The sequence below is a fragment of the Vigna umbellata genome, chromosome 3 (assembly GCF_029865625.1).
Source record: "Vigna umbellata cultivar VRB3 chromosome 3, Vumbellata_1.0, whole genome shotgun sequence".
Lineage (NCBI taxonomy): Eukaryota > Viridiplantae > Streptophyta > Magnoliopsida > Fabales > Fabaceae > Vigna > Vigna umbellata.
In genome coordinates, this window is record NC_142167.1 from 16,991,589 (window position 1) to 17,011,126 (window position 19,538).

General features: G+C 27.0%; 1 protein-coding gene across 1 annotated transcript; it reads right to left on the bottom strand.

The window, feature by feature from the left end:
* Window positions 1-3,379: 3,379 nt before the first annotated feature.
* LOC124849108 (tetraspanin-3-like) lies at window positions 3,380-7,735 on the bottom strand. The gene is made up of 2 exons (XM_047326981.2): window positions 7,126-7,735; window positions 3,380-3,860 (listed from the first exon to the last, which is right to left on the bottom strand). Exons 1-2 carry the CDS (start codon window positions 7,636-7,638, stop codon window positions 3,516-3,518), a joined length of 858 nt encoding a protein of 285 aa, XP_047182937.1. The 5' UTR covers window positions 7,639-7,735; the 3' UTR covers window positions 3,380-3,515.
* Between the last annotated feature and the right edge of the window lie 11,803 nt (window positions 7,736-19,538).

The following is a 19,538-nucleotide window of genomic DNA, read 5'->3' on the forward strand; positions in this document are numbered from 1 at the left end:
CTAAGAATAGCAGTTTTCAAAAATTGAACTTTTATAGTATTTGAATGATTTGATCTTGGATTAACACATTTAACACTAGTACAAAGTGTATAACGTCACGCGTTCAACGTCTAACCATTGACTAACTAACGTTAAAAATGAGCGGTGACATTTTTGTAAATAAATGCAATTATTAAATGTCGTTTAGAATTGTAATTCGACGTAAAATGATATAAAACGTCAAATGACTTTTAAATTCGACGTCAAAAGGTTAGTGAATTCAATAAATTGCGCGGGAGATTGAAAATAAATTCATTCACTTTATCTTAGCGCGCGATACCTTCTTTTCTTCTCAAACTTTTCTAGAATGAAGTTTGACGAGCATAATCTTTCTTTCATTTGATACAAATGCATGTTAGTTAATTACTTTATGTATGATTTTTGTTTGTTTTAACTGATTATTTTTGTGCTCTTATCCTTCATAGGCGCATTTTGTATTCTCTCTCACTGTGACGAAACTTTGCTCCGACGAATCCACCTTTTAAAGGTTAGTTTTCGTTTTCGTTTTCGTTTTGAAGAACTTATTTGTAGAATTTGTTTGTTGTTTTTTTGTTGAACTTGTTTGTTGTCGTTGTTTAATTAAACTTATTTGTTGTTGTTGTTTGATTGAACTTGTTTGTTGTTGGTTATTATTATTTGTTGTTGATACTATACTACACGTTCATAGTTCATGCTTTATAAAATATCAAAAATTGAAATGTGTTGTTTTTTTGCTTTTTAGATCTAGTAGAGTTATAAAAAAGGATCACAATTAATTAAAAAAAACAAAAAAAATTGATTAATGTCGAATATTGACAAAATTTGACGTTAAGTTTGTTGTGTGGGTTTAATATACACAGATATCCATAGATCTCCCCATTATTAAGATATTGTCCGCTTTGGGCTAAGCCCTTCCCATTTTGGGCGGAGCATATCTACTAATTCTTTGATTCCAGTTAGTAAGGTAAAAGTTGAACTAAGAAATAGATTCTAGAAGCTAAAAAAGGGTATCCTGAGCAATTTCAATAATAGGGTTCATTGATATTCCTTCGAAAAAACTTTATTTTAGATGTTGTGTGAGTTTAATATACACACATATCCATAGATCTCCCCATTAGTAAGATATTGTCCACTTTGGGCGAAGCCCTCACGGATTTGCTTTTGATACCACTCCAAAAGGCCTCTTACTAAGGGATGTATCTTATGTGTATATAAACCCATGTGTATTTCATATTTTATCCGATGTGAGAATTTGTTTGTACCTAACAAAGTTAACGTCTAAAAGCCCAAAATGTTCGACGTTGTACGCGATTTTTGTATTAGTGTAACCATTATGTAAGTGTACCTATTTGATTAATTCATCATATTGCTATAATCTAAATTCTTGAAACATTTTCTTATGTCATTTTAAAAATGGTTAAATATATTTTTGTTCCTTAACTTTCAGCGAAAATTAAAATTAGTCTTTTTTTCAAAATCTTTGATCCAATTTAGCCTTTTAACTTTAGAAATATGTGGATTTAATCTTTTTAACTAAATCTTGTTAAGTTTATTTGACGTTTTAAACGCGTTTCATAATATCATTTGAGTTGTTTCACCTTTGACATATTTTTACTTTAATGTTAACTAAGAAACATATTTGAAATATCAAATAAATCTACAACAGTTTGATTAAAATGACTAAATCTATATAATTCCAAAGACGTGAGACTAAATTGATTCAAAATTTCAAAAAAAAATTAATTTCAACTTTTATTAAAAATTAAAAGATCAAAAATATATTTAACTCTTTTAAAAGTAATGTTCATCTCTACGAGCAAAATTGAAATGAAAGAGAGTCAATAAAAGTATTTGAACCTATCTATAAACTATTCAATTTTTTTAACACTAATCCAATCCTAATAGTTATTTGGTCTAACATATAGAGTTAGAGTATATAAAGTAATTGACTGGTTTTTTGAGGAAGATTCATGAAGATAATCTTATCTATTTCAAAACCTTAAAGTTATAATTTTATAACATTTATGAGTTTTTTTCTTTATATATTTTTCATTTTTTTCTTTTTTTATATATATTATTCAATTTTTTCATTTTCAACGTTCGACTTAAATTTACATTTGGATTTCTTAACCATGATAATCATTTTTCCTAGAATAAATACACAATATTGGAAATGGATGGACATCCATGATTGAAAGATCAAGAAAAGGTAAAGAAAGCAATACTGAAACAAGTTCACTCTCTAGTATTCTGCTAAAGTTTAGCCAATATTCAAGGTCCAGACAAAGTTGTTAAGTCTAAAGTTGTCAAAGTTCACCGAAAAATAGAAAATCAAAACCCTGTTGCAGAATGACGTGTTGTCTTGAGTCACTGCCAGTTAGATTAGGTAGACTAAACAATCAATAATAAATAAATAAGCTATCTAATAGCACAAAGCTCTGTGTAATTTTTCAATATACAGTGATGATGATGTCTTTGTTTATGAATGTTGACTGGTTTAGTCTTTCCATCTTCAGAAGACAGCTCTAATTATGCTATGCATCGTCCAAAAAACTAAAATTACTGTCATATAATCTATCTTTTATATATTAGAAAGAAATTTCTGGGAATAAACTTTTGGAATACAAAAAGACTACAAGAGCACATAGAACCAACAAGAACAAAACTCATACATGTAATCCTAACCATCTATCTGAAATAATGACAGATGTTTCCCAAATGCATGCAGGAACAACCCCACTTGCACACGCTATGTCCAAATTAAATGATGTTCAAAACCATCTTGAGGGTGAAAGTTCAAAGTATAAAGGATCACTAGTGTCAAAATCTGCATTTGAATTCACCATGATTGTCTATTTTTCGTGCTTCCTTCAAATTAAAAGACAAAGGTTAAACTTTTGCAAAAACAATCTAATCTACCAGCAAAACTTCTTTCAACAAATGGGTGCAAGTAATTTCATATTTAATTGCATTATAGAGCAAAGTCAAATTAAATTTAGCATGTCAAGCTTATAGATTAGATTAGGTGCCTTAAACTAAACTTCAAATTTCATTCATATAGGCTTAACTTCGTATTACTTATGATACCATAATCATGCAGCAATATCAGCATTCAGTTGCACATGCATCCCTAAGGTAAATTTCATAGAGATAAAAGAAAAGAGAGTGTGGAAAATGAAAGATTCACTCGCTTTCTTAATACTTTATATTCTTTCAAATCAATCATATATTAATAAATTTTCTATGTATTTATTTGACCCAATTTATATCATTCTGATTCTTAACTTAATTTTCTCTCTATCCTTACAAATCCATCCATACTAATTCCAACATTAAAAAATGTGAAGTTACCAAGCAAATATATAATAATTAAATACATTCATTCTTTGAAGATGAAAACCAAATTCATGTTTGACACAAAAACCATTAGAACAACCTAGTTACAAAGGAAAAAAAGGCTCAAAATCCTAAGACATGTTTAGCATCAAACAGTGGCACTAAAGATGAAAGGCACTAGGTTGTGACTTTGTCATCCTGGCTTCACCATAGGGTTCATCATTATCCATCCTCTTGTTGTTCCTATATGCTGCATAAGCAACTATGTAAACAATGACAAGGAGGATCATAACAACAATGTTGATCACTGAGACCTTCCTCCAACTCTTCTTCAGACTTGCCAGCACACCAGCCTTGCAGGAATTACAGGCATAGCAAAGTTGTTCTTGATCATTGCTCCACCTTGTGCAATCTGCATTGGTTCCCATCAATCCTGATCCTAGGTTCCACACAGTCTCATTCTGATACACATAACCACATTCTGCGGGGGGCTTGCAGCAACCAGACTGTAACACACAAAACAGAACATTGCTTCATTCTACTGCATGACATATAGGTTTAACGACAAAATATTAAGGTCATTTTGGTTTGAATCAAACAAAAAATTTAAAAATAATGTCAAATGACATTGTTATGATTAATCACTATAAATCCGAAATACTTTAAAAAATAAAATAAAATAAAAAATATTTAAATTGTCTTATATTTCCATTCTTAAACAAGATAAAAGTATTAGGTATGATAAAAACATATATAACAGATTCCTAATCAAGGTAAAAGTATTAGGTATGATACAAACAGAAACAATTCAGAATATTTAACATCAATAAGTCGTCAATAAATTCATATAAAAATCAAAACACTATTTTTAATTAAAACAGTCAATACATTTTTGAGTCATTTGAATTATATATTATTCTTATTTGGTTTTAAATAATGTCTCCCTTTCAACGCATCACCATGAACATATACATACATTTCCAGTCTCTTATCAATTATTTGATTAATTTTGAACTTTTAAGTTGAACAAATTTCAAAGTAGTATCTTAAAGTGTCTGCATTATTGGTATTTTGGTCAGTTCTTTTATACAGTTCTTGATAATTTTGGCTGACCCAAAAGACTCTCTCATAATTAGTCGTACTTTTGGTCTGTTAGGTACAAAGAAAAAGGGTAAATGGAATTTAAAAAATGGATAAAAATAAGTGGAAATGAAGTAGAAATTAAGATATTTAATTTTAAAAAATACGAAAAATGTGAGATAAGAAAAATAACTAAAAATAAAATGAAAAAGTGCATAGAACTCAAACAAATTTATTTCTCTTCTGGTTTTGTATCACTACTCTTCTAATGAAACCATTACTATTCATGACATGCTATCAAATTCTGTATGATTTCCTGACAGACATAAAGACAAACATGATCTAACCCTTTAGAGACTCAGTAAAAAAAATCTTAAACTGTGAAAAATTTAATTAAATAAAAATAAAAAATCAAAAGTGTATTTTAGTAAAAAAATATGATAATCTTCCTTTATTTAACCAGGACTGCTTTCAACAAACAGAACCTTGAAACTACCACCCCACCTGCTGTCCTGTGCTGAGTTTGTGAAAACAGTTGCATGAATATTTTGTGTTAAAAAAAGAAGAGATTTTGTGTTTGTCTTTATCGTTTGTGCCGCGTGGCAGTTATTGTATAATTACCCTTTTTCTTTCCCCCAGAAAAATCTTATGGCATGAGCATGCACTAAAAGTTACTTTCTCTAGGACATGGATTACAACATGCTGAGAACAAAATTGTCAGTGTGTGTCTCATCTACCAATTGGAGCAACACACGAATCATAATTTAGATAAGGAAACCGTCAAGATATTCTAAAAGATCAAAAAATCAGCCAGTACAACATAAGAAATCAACACTCTGAAGTCAAAACCTTAATAAATCATAAAACTATGAATAATGGTAGATGATGACACGTAACAGTGTGAGAATAAAATAATCATCAAAGAGTAAATTTTTATACTTTTAAAAACAAAAGTAAAAAGTAATAAAAACTAGTATAAAAAAATTTATGTTAAAATATTATTATTTTAAATAGACAGTATAAGTAAGAAGTAGCCATTATCTACAGATCTTTACCAATAATGTTGAACAACATAGTATCAACTATAGATCGCTATAGTTAAGCAATTAACATCTAAAACACATTGTACAAATTCCATTATTGAATGATAATGTGTATAAAAAGTATGGCCTTATAGCATCTTCCACAATTTTGTCACCTCAAGATTCTTAATACATGTACTACACATGGAGACAACAAAGAACCTAAAAGATAAAATCATCTTCAAAGTTTAAAACGTATCCTTGAACATTTGGGGGAGCTTGTAGAAAGGAGAAAGCGACAGGTAGTTAGGTTATATGTATACATCATGCTTGGCCCAGCCAAAAAAAGTATACAGGTGTAAATAAAGCCTAAACAGAAACGCATAAGAAGTCAATAATTCTAACTCATTATGCAATGCTTAATTACCAAGAAAGAAAAAGGTTAGTAATATGGACAAAAACAATGCTGAAAGAGATATTATCATTATGCCCCTCACTAGTTAAGAACTGTATTATTTCGTGGTAAATGATATAATGATTCAAAATTAAGCAATTATATCAAACTATAATTCTTTGGTACCATGATTATGTTTAATGAATGTCGTTATTCAGTACCATAATCTATTACTTATCAGCAACATGGGCACCCCCAAAAATGGTCCTACCATGACACATCATTGTCTATCTGTCATTACTAACAAACCTGTTCAATGGTCTGCATAAGAAAAATCCCTTCATGGCATGTTATCTAACATGATCACTCTTTCATATGATGTGTATACACAATTATGTAAAGACCAAAGCCAAATATGTGACCATGACCCATTTGGTATCTAGTAGTGATGCCACCCCTTTCCATAACAAAGTACATCAATTATCACAATACACTATACTTACTGATGCTATATTTTCTTTCCTGTTTTATAAAAAAAAATGTTTTATAAACATCTAAAACAATCATTTCTATAGCTAAAGAAAAAAGAGTTTTATAAAACATATGATTAGAAACAGGAAAATAAAGTATATGCATAATAGGTATTTTCATTTTATTTCCATTTGTTTAGGGTTCAATGAATTAGACAGAGAACCATAACTTCCGGAATTGACAAATGAAAACCCATCACCCCACATGCCGCAGGGTTTCTTGCAGAGAGATTTAAGATCTACTCATTTAATACATGCTCTTCCTTTCCTTCAACTTTGTTTCACCCATACTTTCTTTGGAACCACTGAACAAAAACCTTTTCACAAAAAAAAAATATATATATTTTTTATAAACTTTAACGTTAATTACTTTATAAATCATTTCTTACAACATCCATAATATAACACATTTTTTTATATTATTTTTAACGTTGATTGTTTTCTTTTAATCAATTACAGAAAAAGTTGAACTGCCAACAACCAATCAAAAAGTAAATAACTGCAATTACCTGCTCCAACAACCGTTTCAAATCAGTCAACAAACTATAGGGTGCCCTATCTTATGTGTTTCAAAATTCAAAAAACAAATAACAATCTCCTATTTCAGAGTTTTTTTCAGTTGAAAAAACGATGGAAGAAATAGTATGAAAAATCAATTCAGAGATTGGTCCAGATTATTGAAGAAACAGACACAGAAAAGAAGAAAAAAGAAAGAAAATGAGTGAAGAGAGATTAATGCATATACCTGAATAGGTGTGAGGTGTCTAACGTAGAACATTTCAGCAGTTTCAGGAACTCCATTAATGGTTCTCCCCATCTTCGCACACACTCTGGAATCCCTAATGCACGAACCTATCTTCCCCCAGTAGCTATCACTCGCCACGCGCTCCTCCAACCACCCCGAATAGTCCTCCAAGTTGTACTCCAAATACTCCCGGTTCATCACCCTCCGACCCGACCCTTTGTCCGTCACCACGTACGCGAATATGATGAAGCCGATCAGCACCGCAATCACCACGAACATCACCACCAGGTACAGCCGCATCAGAAACGTGTTCCGGTAACACGCGCCGGCGAAACCCGCCAGCGACACCACCATGATGCTCACTCCGATTATGATCAACGGCCACTGCAGGAACTTCAGACAGTCCGTGTTGTTCGCTCTGCTGCTCAGCCATATCCCACCACCTAGGATCGGAACCGACAACAGAAACGTTAGGAAGTTTAGCACACCGATCAGGTGGTTGCTTGTTCTCATCTTACAATCTTCTTCTTCTTCTTTCTTACTTTCTTCTTATCTTCTTCTGTTCCTTTCTTAAGCTCGGAAAATAGAGTTATGACAGTAATGGAAGCTTGTGTTGTATTTATAAATGCAGTCTGTGTTGTAAGCATGAAAAAAAACGAAAGAAGTGTTTTTTTTTTTTCTTTTCTTTTCTTTAATTATGGAGTCTCATAATATTTTGACAATAACATTTGCGAGCGCGTGAGGGAAAGAGTACTCGCTGTGGGTGTTCGAAACGTGTGTGTTCAGTAATTAAATGACTGAAATAGCCTCGCTTATTTTGAAAGTCCGTGGCTCTTGGTCACTTCTTTGGGATGTTAAATAAATAAATATATTTATATAAAATCATTTATCTTTTTCCAAAAATGGTCGGTGGAATATACATCCAAACAATGAGTGTAACTCCGTTTTTCGTGGACGAATCCAACGACAAAAATAAGAAATAGAAAGAAAGAGTTTATAAATGGATAATAATATTTTTATAACATTTTTTTACAACATTTTAATATTATTTAAATACTGGTATACACGTTAATATCAATTTAAATGTTAATTTATATTAATATTTATGATTATTATTATTAATTATAAAGTAATTTTAAACCAATCATTTAATAATTTTAAAAAAGTATTGTCAAAATGTCATTATTTTTTATAAAAATTTGAATTGAATTAGGTTATGTGTTGGCTACCCTTGTTAGGTGTGTCGTGGTTTAAGATCTTGTCCACTGTAATAAAAACAAAACGATAAATAATTTTAAAATAATTGTGTCAAAACGAGAAAAGTGGGGAATTAATTAATCATGTGGAAAGAGATAATGTTTGAATGGAAAAATGTATTACTGATATAAACGAGATTAATTTATTAATAATATCAGTATAACACAGACGTTTAGTAAAAAAATATCAGTTCTTCGGAAAGAAATAAAAAATTCTATTATGATTACGTCTTATAAGATTCCCCGTTTCAGTGTAAATGGAGATTGTTGTAGAATTGTTTACCAATAAGCGTAATGGTTCATTGACCGGGAACGCGTTATACCTCTCGCCAAACAACTCCTTTGTACTCTTCTTTTATAGTTTATGCGTAAAGCACTGTTTCCCGCCACAAATACGCAGTCTTAAAATAAAATGTGTAATATTTTATAAAGATAGATATGTTTTAGTCTTTAAGTAAAAATTAAAACAGTTTATCTTTAAAATTTTGACTCAATTTAGTTTTTTAATTTTTAAAATTAGTTTTTTTAATTAAATTTAGTTAGATTTATTTAATGTTTCAAATATTTTTTATGATAATATATGAGTTGTTTTTGTTTATTTTCACTTTAATTTAACTAAAGACACGTTTGAAAAACTTAACAAAATTATATTAAAATAATTAAATTTACACAATTTTCAATATATAAGATTAAATTGGTAAGTTTTAAAAAATGATTAATTTTAATTTTTAATTAAAGTTAAGAAACTGAAAATATACTTAACTTTATTTTTTTAAATGAAAGTAGACGAAACATTGTTTTGATTACAAAAGGTGTGGAAAATGAAGAAAAAATTTGTGAAACTTTGTAAATCATTTTCAAGAGGCTATAGATGAAAAATAGTGTTTTAAATTAGAAAATTGTAAGACTACAATTTTACTCTTGTAATTGAAATTAATTTAAGATAAAATGTGGTTAGTTGAAAATAATTTAAAATGAAATTACTTTATATTAAAAAAATAAAGAATTAATTAATTAAATTGTGATTGGTTAAGGTTACAATAATAAGATATGGATCTGGTTATTGAAAATTTGTGTGGTCATGTAGTTATTGCAAATCTAGGTGAAAATGTTGTAGGGTGTTTCTTCCTATATCTCCAAGCCTTTTTTTCTATATGTCTAAAAATGTTTGATATTGATGTTCGTTGAGAGGTAGTATTTTAAGACAAACAGTTTCCATCTCACGATTGAAAAATTATGTCCAATCCATCCGTTGAAATTTGAAGAAACTTAGTCTACTATCGTGGAGTTTTTGGGTATGAACCACAAGAGAGCTAGAGTTGAGATGACACAATCATGTGGTCTCAAAGTTAGATTGAGTTAATTAAGAGATGTTTATAATAGTGTTGTGAGCAACAACAATAAGAGTGTGTCGCACGAGGATACTTATTGCATCTAATTGGATGCACTATTTTTACAAATAAAAGTGTCACCTTAATCCGTGTATTGTATATAATGCTCTTTAGAGATGTGCCCGCATGTAGCGGATATGCCTGAAACATTGTTGCACTAGCTCATATGTATGAGCAGCTAAAAAATGACAGCTTTACTGAGATAAAATAAATGGTTTGATATCTGACTCTTTTACGGATACAAATATATCTTGCAGTTTGATTTCCTTTTTCTTTAGCTGTTCACTAAGCTTTAATTAATTTGTTTGATTATCTTGACATTACAATCATTATTTATTTAAAAGTCAATAAAATATTTGCAATATGTACATATTATCTTCAATACTCACTCCTCTCAATTAAATTTCGGTTAAGAGCTTATTGGATTTCAAAATCCAGTTAAAAGTTTCTCAAATTTCTAAGTTGATTGAATCTTTAATCGAATTTCGAAATCTAACTAATAACTGGTCAGATTTCGAAATTCGATTAAATGTTTAAAGAATTTTAAAATCCAGTTATTTATGAAATCCAACATTTCTTTTTCTAGGTACATTAAATCTTCAAAAAAGTAAAAACTTATGTGTGAAGAAGGTTAACAAAACAACACCACCATCAAGGGATCACCAACAAAACTCTAACATTAGGACCACCAATGGCAAAGCAGTAAAGGGACCAACATCAAGGATCACGAAAGACACGAGAAGAAAAACAAAAAAGAACGAAACAATGAACGAATGGAAGGGGTGCAGGACTCCGAAATATATTGGCAAGAATTAAATTACCATTTACCTTTTTTTCAATTAAACGAGAGACAAAAGAGTATACTTCAAAGTGAAAAGAGAAGTGTTGGAGATGCAGGAAGAAGCATCCAAGTTGCACCACATTCTTCTCACAAAATTAAAAGGGTAAAGTAGTGTAGTATGGTTATTAGATTTGCATGTCATATTTTTTATTTTGATTTAAATGAACTATAAATATAAAATATTTATTTATATAAAAACAATTATATAATTACTATAAAAACAAAAATACGCACACAAATTAGTTTTGACAGATGGAAATTTCATGATTTTTTAAATAGGGAGTCAAATTTCTCCATTTTAAAAATGAAAGCACCGTGATATAGATTAAACAAAAATAAAGCAGTAAAAATTATTTCTAACCTTACACTGGAACACAAGTTTTATGTACGAGAAATAGGGATGATAATAGATCAGATTGAGCATAGTATTATTTGCAACCCAACTTGTAAAATGAAAATATGATTCAACTTGTTCTCTACGTACCACTTGAAAAATATTTGTAAATATTTTAAAATTCGGATATGCTTATATCCGCAAAAATTTAAGAAAACATATTCTATATACTTTTAAAATAAAATTACAAAAATATATATAACATAATATAAATTAAATTAAATATAAAATAAAATCTAGTTTTAATTAAATTTAACATAATAAAATATGAATTAATTTTATTTTTAATTAAACTTAATTTTAAAAACATAAATTAAATTATTACTATTATTATTTTTTACAAAAGTAACAAATATTCATAAGTCGATGATATTATATTCGTGACATGTTTAAAAGCCTGGTTATCTATTACTCGTGAATACTAACTCGTGAATATATGATACTGTATTCGTGTTTTTTTTTCATCCCTGAGAAGTGATCTTATTCAATAGGATAAAAATATTTTTATACTATCTAGTATAGTTTTGTATTTATATTCAAAGTTAATATTGCACAAAAATAATCTTTGGTACGGAGAAAAATATTTCTATAGTGTACACGCTCAAAAAAGTTCTATAATACTAAACTTTTCAACAATAATAAAACGTGACATTAAATAATAAAATATACATTTAGAATTCCAAGTTTTTTTTTGTCATAAACCATATAACTTTAGGTGAATTTTTTAAGATGGACAATTTTTAAAAATTACGGGAATCAGTAAATTGTCCTTTATGTAGATTTTTTTTACACGTGGTTAAAAGAATGTTCTTTATTGTTTATATATATATATAGATAGATTTGTTAATGCATGTAGGCATGTTTCTCAATTGGTATATAAAGGTATTTTTTTCTATTAAAATACTCTTAATTTTAAAACTTAGAATTCATAGTATATAAAGATATTTTTGTCTATTAAAACCTAATATACATGTTTAAAATGTATAAACTAAAAAGTAAACACACGGTTATTAGCGATATATATATATATATATATATATATATATATATATATAATAATTAGTCTTATAAACATGATGATTTTTTATCTTTTTTTATGAAATCGGTATTAGAAGCACAATTTCATTACTATAGTTTTTATAAAATTAATCTTACAAATGCAATTTAATATAATAATTTTTCTGAGGATAGTGTTTGGAGAGATAAATTTTTTAAATCGTGCATTCAAGCATGCGTTCAACTCAGCATGTTTTCTAAGTTTTATAGTTACTTTTTGAGTTCTTGTTTGCTTTTTTATAAAGATTTTATTTTTTATTTTATTTTAAAATGTAATTTATTATTTTTTTAGATATAAATATTAAAATATATAGTTTTTAATTTTATAATAGTATGTATATTTATTGGTGTATGTTTTCACGATGTTTAATTTCCTAATTAAGATAACGAAGTTAACGGAATGTAATTTGTGAATTAAAACTGAATAAATATATCAATAATTAGAAATAAAATTAATAATGAGATTAAATATATAAATAAATAAATATTTGAAATTAAATTTTTGTATTGTGTGTATAGACACGTTCTCTTACAGTGAAATTTGTTTTCACAATATAGTTGGTGTCTGTAAGATCGATTTTATTGAGTGAGATAAAAAATATATATATACATAAAAATTCGTATAGCACCATTTTTTCATTTCAAAATCATATTTGTAAATATGATTTACTTATTATTATAATTTTTAAAAATTTTGTCCATTTTCATAAAACTTACCTAACATTATATTATTTTGGTAAGAAAGAAAAAGCCATTCGAAGTTGATGTTATAAAAAAAAATCTTGTTATTGATTATTTGGTAGCAGTTGAAACGAAGACGAATACGATAAACTCAAAATTTATTTCTTACTTTTGAAATTTATGAATATAATTATTTTTTCCAACTTTAAATAATTTTTTTTATAATTTAAATTAAATAAAAGTATCAGTTTTAAAAAACGACATTCAAATAAATTATACTATAAAGAAGATAAATTTATAAAATTAAATTTTAAATGATTTTTTGGTTATTAATGTTTTTCATCAATGTTCATTTAATTTTAACAAAAACACCAATAAAAAATAACCTATTCCTCTGGATTGAATTAAATACTACAATACTCAGATGATTAATAACAATAACTAGTTAAAGTACTCATTTATTATTTATGAATATATAAAAAATGTTGATTTAGTATTTATTATTGATTTTGTTTTTCCATGTGAAGATACTTGCATAATTTCTTTTACATTTTTTATTTTATTTCTTTTATCTTTGTCGACTATCACTAATCAAACCATACTATATTACAGTCCAAATAAATGAATGTGTTATTATTATTTTATAGAGGCAATTCTAAACGGATTTGAACATGAATCCAAACATAAAAGTCAGGGGAAGGAGCAGCGTAATTCAAAGTTCATTGACTTTATGATCAAACATCTATTTTATGTTAATTTTGAATCTATACACAAATGACTATTATGGTATGTAAATGTTGACATTATATTATGATGTAACTAATTTCACTAAATCTGTATATATTAAGAGTAATATTATTTAGATCATTTTATGTTGTTGATTCAATGTTTACTTCTTCTTTTTTCTCATACCCAGTTTAAATATGCATTTTAATACAAGTTTATATTCATAATTAATTTAAGAGAATATCTATTATATTGAACAATTTTAAATTGTGTTCTTGAAAATACATCTGAAGTTAATGGTAATTAGTTTTGGTTGTACCATTGATTACATAATTAAAGAGTTTAAACTAATCAAGTTCACATTTTCTCATTTAACTCGAGTGAAGATGGTCTTATACAATAAAGAAAGTGTTAGTTTAATTTTTTAAAAGAGAAAAGAAGAGAGAAAACTAATTGATGTATTTATCTAACTGTTTCAATAAATTATAATTTTTATTAGAGATATCATGTTTATGGGTGGGTAGTGTCTATTTGTTATTTGTTTTATCTTAAAAAAATGTTTCGTTATTTATCTCATTGCCGTTGAATATCGTGAAACAATAGCCGTGAGTACCTGTATATATTTGTGAATATTTTTATAATTTATTTGTTAAAAAAATTAAATAAAATTACCTTACAAAAACCTTTAAAAAAATAAAAAAAAACTTTTAATCCCTTAAATCAAATTAATTAATAAAATATTAATATAAATAAGTTTAGTCTTTCTAATAATAAATTTAAATGAATAACGTCCATATATAAATTTTAAAAAAATAATCATATAAAATAATTTAAATTTTATAGGTGTAAATAAAAAAAAATTGAAACAATCATTTAATATCCGTGACTGATTCACAATTATGTGGTTTTAATTTTGTTTCTTTTTTCATTCATAATTTTTACTTCAATGTGAATCACACTAAAACTTTGACAAGAATTTCGAAAAATATAATTTTTCATTTTAACAGTTGAAACCATCAATTAAAAATATTTAATTGAAAAAATCAATTTCACGTATTAAATATGAAAAGCAATTGTCGACAAAGAAATCAACATGTCTTCATCAACTCCCTTTCACCTGATACAATACTCGTTAATATTAATTTTTCTTCTTTACATGTCTTTTTTTATCATCACTCTTCTTTATATATATATTATTCATTATATTTCACATAATTTGAAGATTATTGTGACATGAATTAATCAATTTCCTTTTTTTTAATACTATCTAAGTTTTTTTAATCTTACATGATTAAAAAGACAATGTGACAAAAATTGATAAGAAAATGGTTGATGTCATGTTTGCGTGTTTGACTGTCACAGTTGACAAACTCGTCATGAAAAAGGCATCCATGGAAACTGAAATGGAGGCATCAATGAGAGCTGAAATGGAGAACACTATATATGTACAGAAAATGGAAAAGTTACAATGAAAACGTGAAGTGCACTCCATCTCAATCTGGTTGCATTACACTTATTTCATGTAGTATCTGTATAGTAGGTAATCAAACCCTGAAAACATTAATGGGTCGGGTAAGATTTAGTTTTTTATATAAAACATTTATAATCAGATCCTTATGAAGGTTGTTTGATTACCAAAAAAACTGAGTATACTCCTAACATGGTTAAAATTACGTAATAATAAGTGTAGTAATTATAATTAAAATGTGATTGAATCATAATTAGGACAATGGTAAGTAGAAGTTCACTTTATATAAACAAGAAGTCTACGTAAGGGTTTATATTAAGTAATTGTTTGTATTATTGTTGTATTTAATATTGAAGATTGTGTTCACTTATGAAGATGGATTTAAAAGAGATTGATTAATGTATTTAAGTGGATTTCAAAATAAGATGTCGTTGTTTTCTTAAAGGATTTTGAGGTGATAAAGGTAGATTTAAGACTAAAGTTTCTTAACGATTTGACTTATATGATAAATAGTTTTATTAATAGATTAAAATATAAAATTATTATTTTATTTTTATTACAAAAATTAATACATTATTATTATTATTATTATTAAAAAGTAAAAGTAAAAGCAAGTAAAAACAAATAAATCCAAGGGACATTAGTTAGCACTCCTCTATCTTACATATAAATATTCTTTTATTGAAACCGATTCCAATGAGTTTTTTATCCATTTTCTCTTCTTCTTTATCTTTATCAACACCAATAATTATTTATCTCAAGAATCATGGTATAATTATGTCATGTAGGGATAACAATGTAAAATCACGCTAAATCATCTCAAATTCCAACTCCTCAATGAAATTGAAGATGAACGTGATCTCATAAATCATATTGTTCCCATTTTCTCTCAAATCTACATCTAAACGGCTGTGTATATTCATATATGTTAATTTCTTTCAATAGTCAATCCACTCAAATGAATACAACCTAAGCACTCGGACCTCGTCTAACTTTAATATCAGAATACATTTTAAAGATATTATTCAGACAATTTTTGAATGAATGAATCAAAAATAATACCGAATGAGTTAGAGATAACAATGAACTCATAAAATATAAGAAATGAAGGAATCAACCTATATGAGTTGCGAGGACTCAACCAATAAAATAGAAACATCACACTTATTTGTAATTAAAAAATATTTAGTTATGTAATTAAATTATTTTTTTAGATTTTAAAAAAATTGAAGTATAAATATTAAAGTATACAGTTGAGATTACGATGAGATGTTATTATATCTGAATAAGACTTGAAATTGGTTTCAAATCCAGAATCGGTTTCAAATCCACAAGGGTGCAAAATCAATTCTCCCGACTTAAAATCGGTTCTAAAAACATGACATTCCAACCAAACACTTCTCTCTATGTAAAACATCATTTTCATCAAACTCTATTTTCACCATCTTTTTCCTCATCCACTCTCACATTTTGGGGGCTCATACTCCTCCAATCATAGGCGGCGGCGCCACCTCCTAAAGCCACCGCCACCATCGAATACGACTTCATAATCATCTTGGGGGCTCTCCTCTGCACCCTCATTTGCGTGGTAGGCCTCATCATCATTGCACGTTTCACCCTGCTCTATTCCATCAACATGAAGAACACACCTGAAAGTGTAGGATTTACTCATAAAAACGTCATGAACAATAAATACTCTTATATCTTTACTTGACTGCAAATTTATCTTCACCTACCCCACAAAACTTTGCACCTTCATTCACACACAAATGACGTGGAAAAAAAAATTCACATTTTCTCATTTCCATTTATTAAAACAGTAAATGAATGGAAGTAAACGCAACATGAATAATTTGACACAATTAACTTTTTTTTAAATAAAATAAAACTTTACATCAGTATTTTTTAAGAGTATCTTAATAAAAGAATATTTAAAAACTTCTCATTGAAAGTTTTATTTTATTTTAAGTGACTCCTATTATATCAATTATTTTTTTAAATTGTATTACAAGTTTTATTTCAATAACAATGTCTTATATCGTGATTTTTTTATACTTTAATTTTTTACAACTTAAAATATTAATTTAATTACACCATTAAATATTTTTATTTTTATACCCAAGTTTTTAGTTTGAAAATTTTATTAAGAATATGTATTATTAAAAATACTCTTGCGAATTGAAATTCTTAATATTGTTTTGTTCACTTATGTGTATTTACTATTATAAAGGAGTTGCGAGGAATCCATATATTTTTATCTTAAAATTCGCGAACGACCAATTTTATGAATTGGAACCGATTACATGGTTTGGAAAACCCTTTCCATGACTAGTTTTAGGATGAGTTGAAACCGATTCCATGACTTGAGGAACTGATTTCCATAATAGGTTGAAACCGATTCCGTAACTTGGCAATTTTCATAGTGCGTGTTTTTTTTAAAGCAAAGTGCATTAACATTTATTTAAAATTAATTTAAAGTAATTAAATCTATTTTTTATTTATGTATATATAATATTAATTTTAACTATAAAAATAAAATAAAATTATTATATTTCTGTTTATTAAAATATTTTTTTAATTTATCACATGAAACAAATTATTTTCAAACTTAAGAAATTTTACTCTCAAAATTATTCACTTTTATTTTTAAATTTATTAAAATTAACAACAAAAACTTTATTATCCAATTCATCCTAATTAATTCAAGCACTGTCCCTCAAGTCTCCTGAAAAGTGGACAGACCCTACGTACATAATGAAAATATTATACTGTTTGCAGTTTTCACGAGGTACACTTGAATCTTATAATGTTTATGGATAATGATACTTTTATTATATTTCTTTTATAACATTTTAACATATGTTTTTATGTGATTAGTTTAAAATTATTTTATAAATCAATACATAAATAATGTTAAAATATTATTAAAAAAAATGTTGTGAAAAATATCGTATCATTTTTTTAATGTTATTTCTTATTCCCCAAACAGTGTTTTGAACATTGGAGTATCTCTGAGCACATTTTTTCTTTTCTGACGCACAAGATTTCCAATGATGGTAACTCAGCTTCACCAGAGCACGTCTCCATTAAGTTGCATTCTACGTTAACAAATATACATCAATTTTATATAAGCTATTTCCTTACCAGAAGTATATGCAAGCTATTTAATTTTGAAGAGCGTTTGGTGGTACGGGATAAATGTTTTCATGTTAGGATTATACATTTTATTTAGCTGGTAAAAAATATTACTGAAAATATTCGATTAATTTCTATAACAGTGAAAAGTACTTTGTAAATTTTATCGAAGTATTTGATTTATTATCATATTAATTTTTTTTAATAAAAGTAATGTGGTAACATTTTAGGAAGATTTTTATTTTACTTTGAAAAAAAGGTTTTTCTACTTTAAATGGAAATATTGTAGTGGAAAATAGGCTAAAACTTATTTCTAATTTTATATTTGTTTTTATCTACCTTTAATATATTTGGTTAAAAGTCTTATTAATTGTTATCTTACATTTAGTCATTACTTTACACATTTTAACAGTTAGATATTTTGTATAAAAACATGTTGAATTACAAAAAAAGTTCTACATCTGATAAAATAAGAGATGAACATGAAGTTATATACACACAAAATACCTTAATTGGTAAGAGACCTTTTGGAATGGTACCAAAAGCAAATCCGTGAGGGCTTGACCCAAAGTGGCCAATATCTTATTAATGCGGAGATATGTGTTAAACCGGATAAATCTTGAAATTCACACTCTTATTCTCTTAATTAAATTTTAAAATTCTTTAATTTCAAGCTATCTAATTAATATGATAAAATTATATAATTTTAATTTCTTTTCAAAATTCCTTATCCAAACAACCTATTTTGTCATAAAATATTTCAAAATTTCCAAAATAATAAATTATCTCTTAAAGTACCTTATCCAAATTTACTATAAAACTTGTCTTAAAATTGTTTTGTCCAATAAAAATAATATAAAAACTAGTGAAGTTATTATTTTTTTTATTCGCCTTAAATATCAATTAAAATATCATAATTATGCACATGCTTAATTTATATTTCACTTAATCTTGAATATAAAAAACTATATGCTTATTTTATATCTAAAATATCAAGGTAATTATTTTATTAAATTAAAGTTTAATAGTTCTTTTAGTCCCATACTTATAAGAATTATTCAATATTTTTATTCAATTTTTTTGTTCTACATAATGTGATCCAATATTTATTAAAAGGAAACAATGTATTTCCTTTAATTGATTCGCATACAGTTTTTCTCTAAAAAGACACAAATGTATCATTTTATCAAGTGATTGCTTTCTAACAATATTAATTTTGATGATACCGAAATGAATAACATTATTCTTTCTAATAAATCTTAATACTACATTGACTCCTTTTAATAAAAATTGAGAATATAAACAATAACAAAATATTAAATAATTCCTATAAATATTGGGAAAAAACAATAAACTTAAATTAATCATGACTTTATAGTTGACTATTATCTTACAGACTCAAACAATTAACATGTTACCATAAAAGATAAATCCCAACAATATAACTCATTATCTTTGATATAAA

Excerpts from the sequence above, each read along its gene's own strand:
- LOC124849108 (XM_047326981.2), bottom strand. The coding sequence starts at position 7,638 with ATGAGAACAAGCAACCACCTGATCGGTGTGCTAAACTTCCTAACGTTT. Across the intron at positions 3,861-7,125 it reads GACACCTCACACCTATTCAG|TCTGGTTGCTGCAAGCCCCC; the intron begins GTATATGCATTA and ends TGTGTGTTACAG.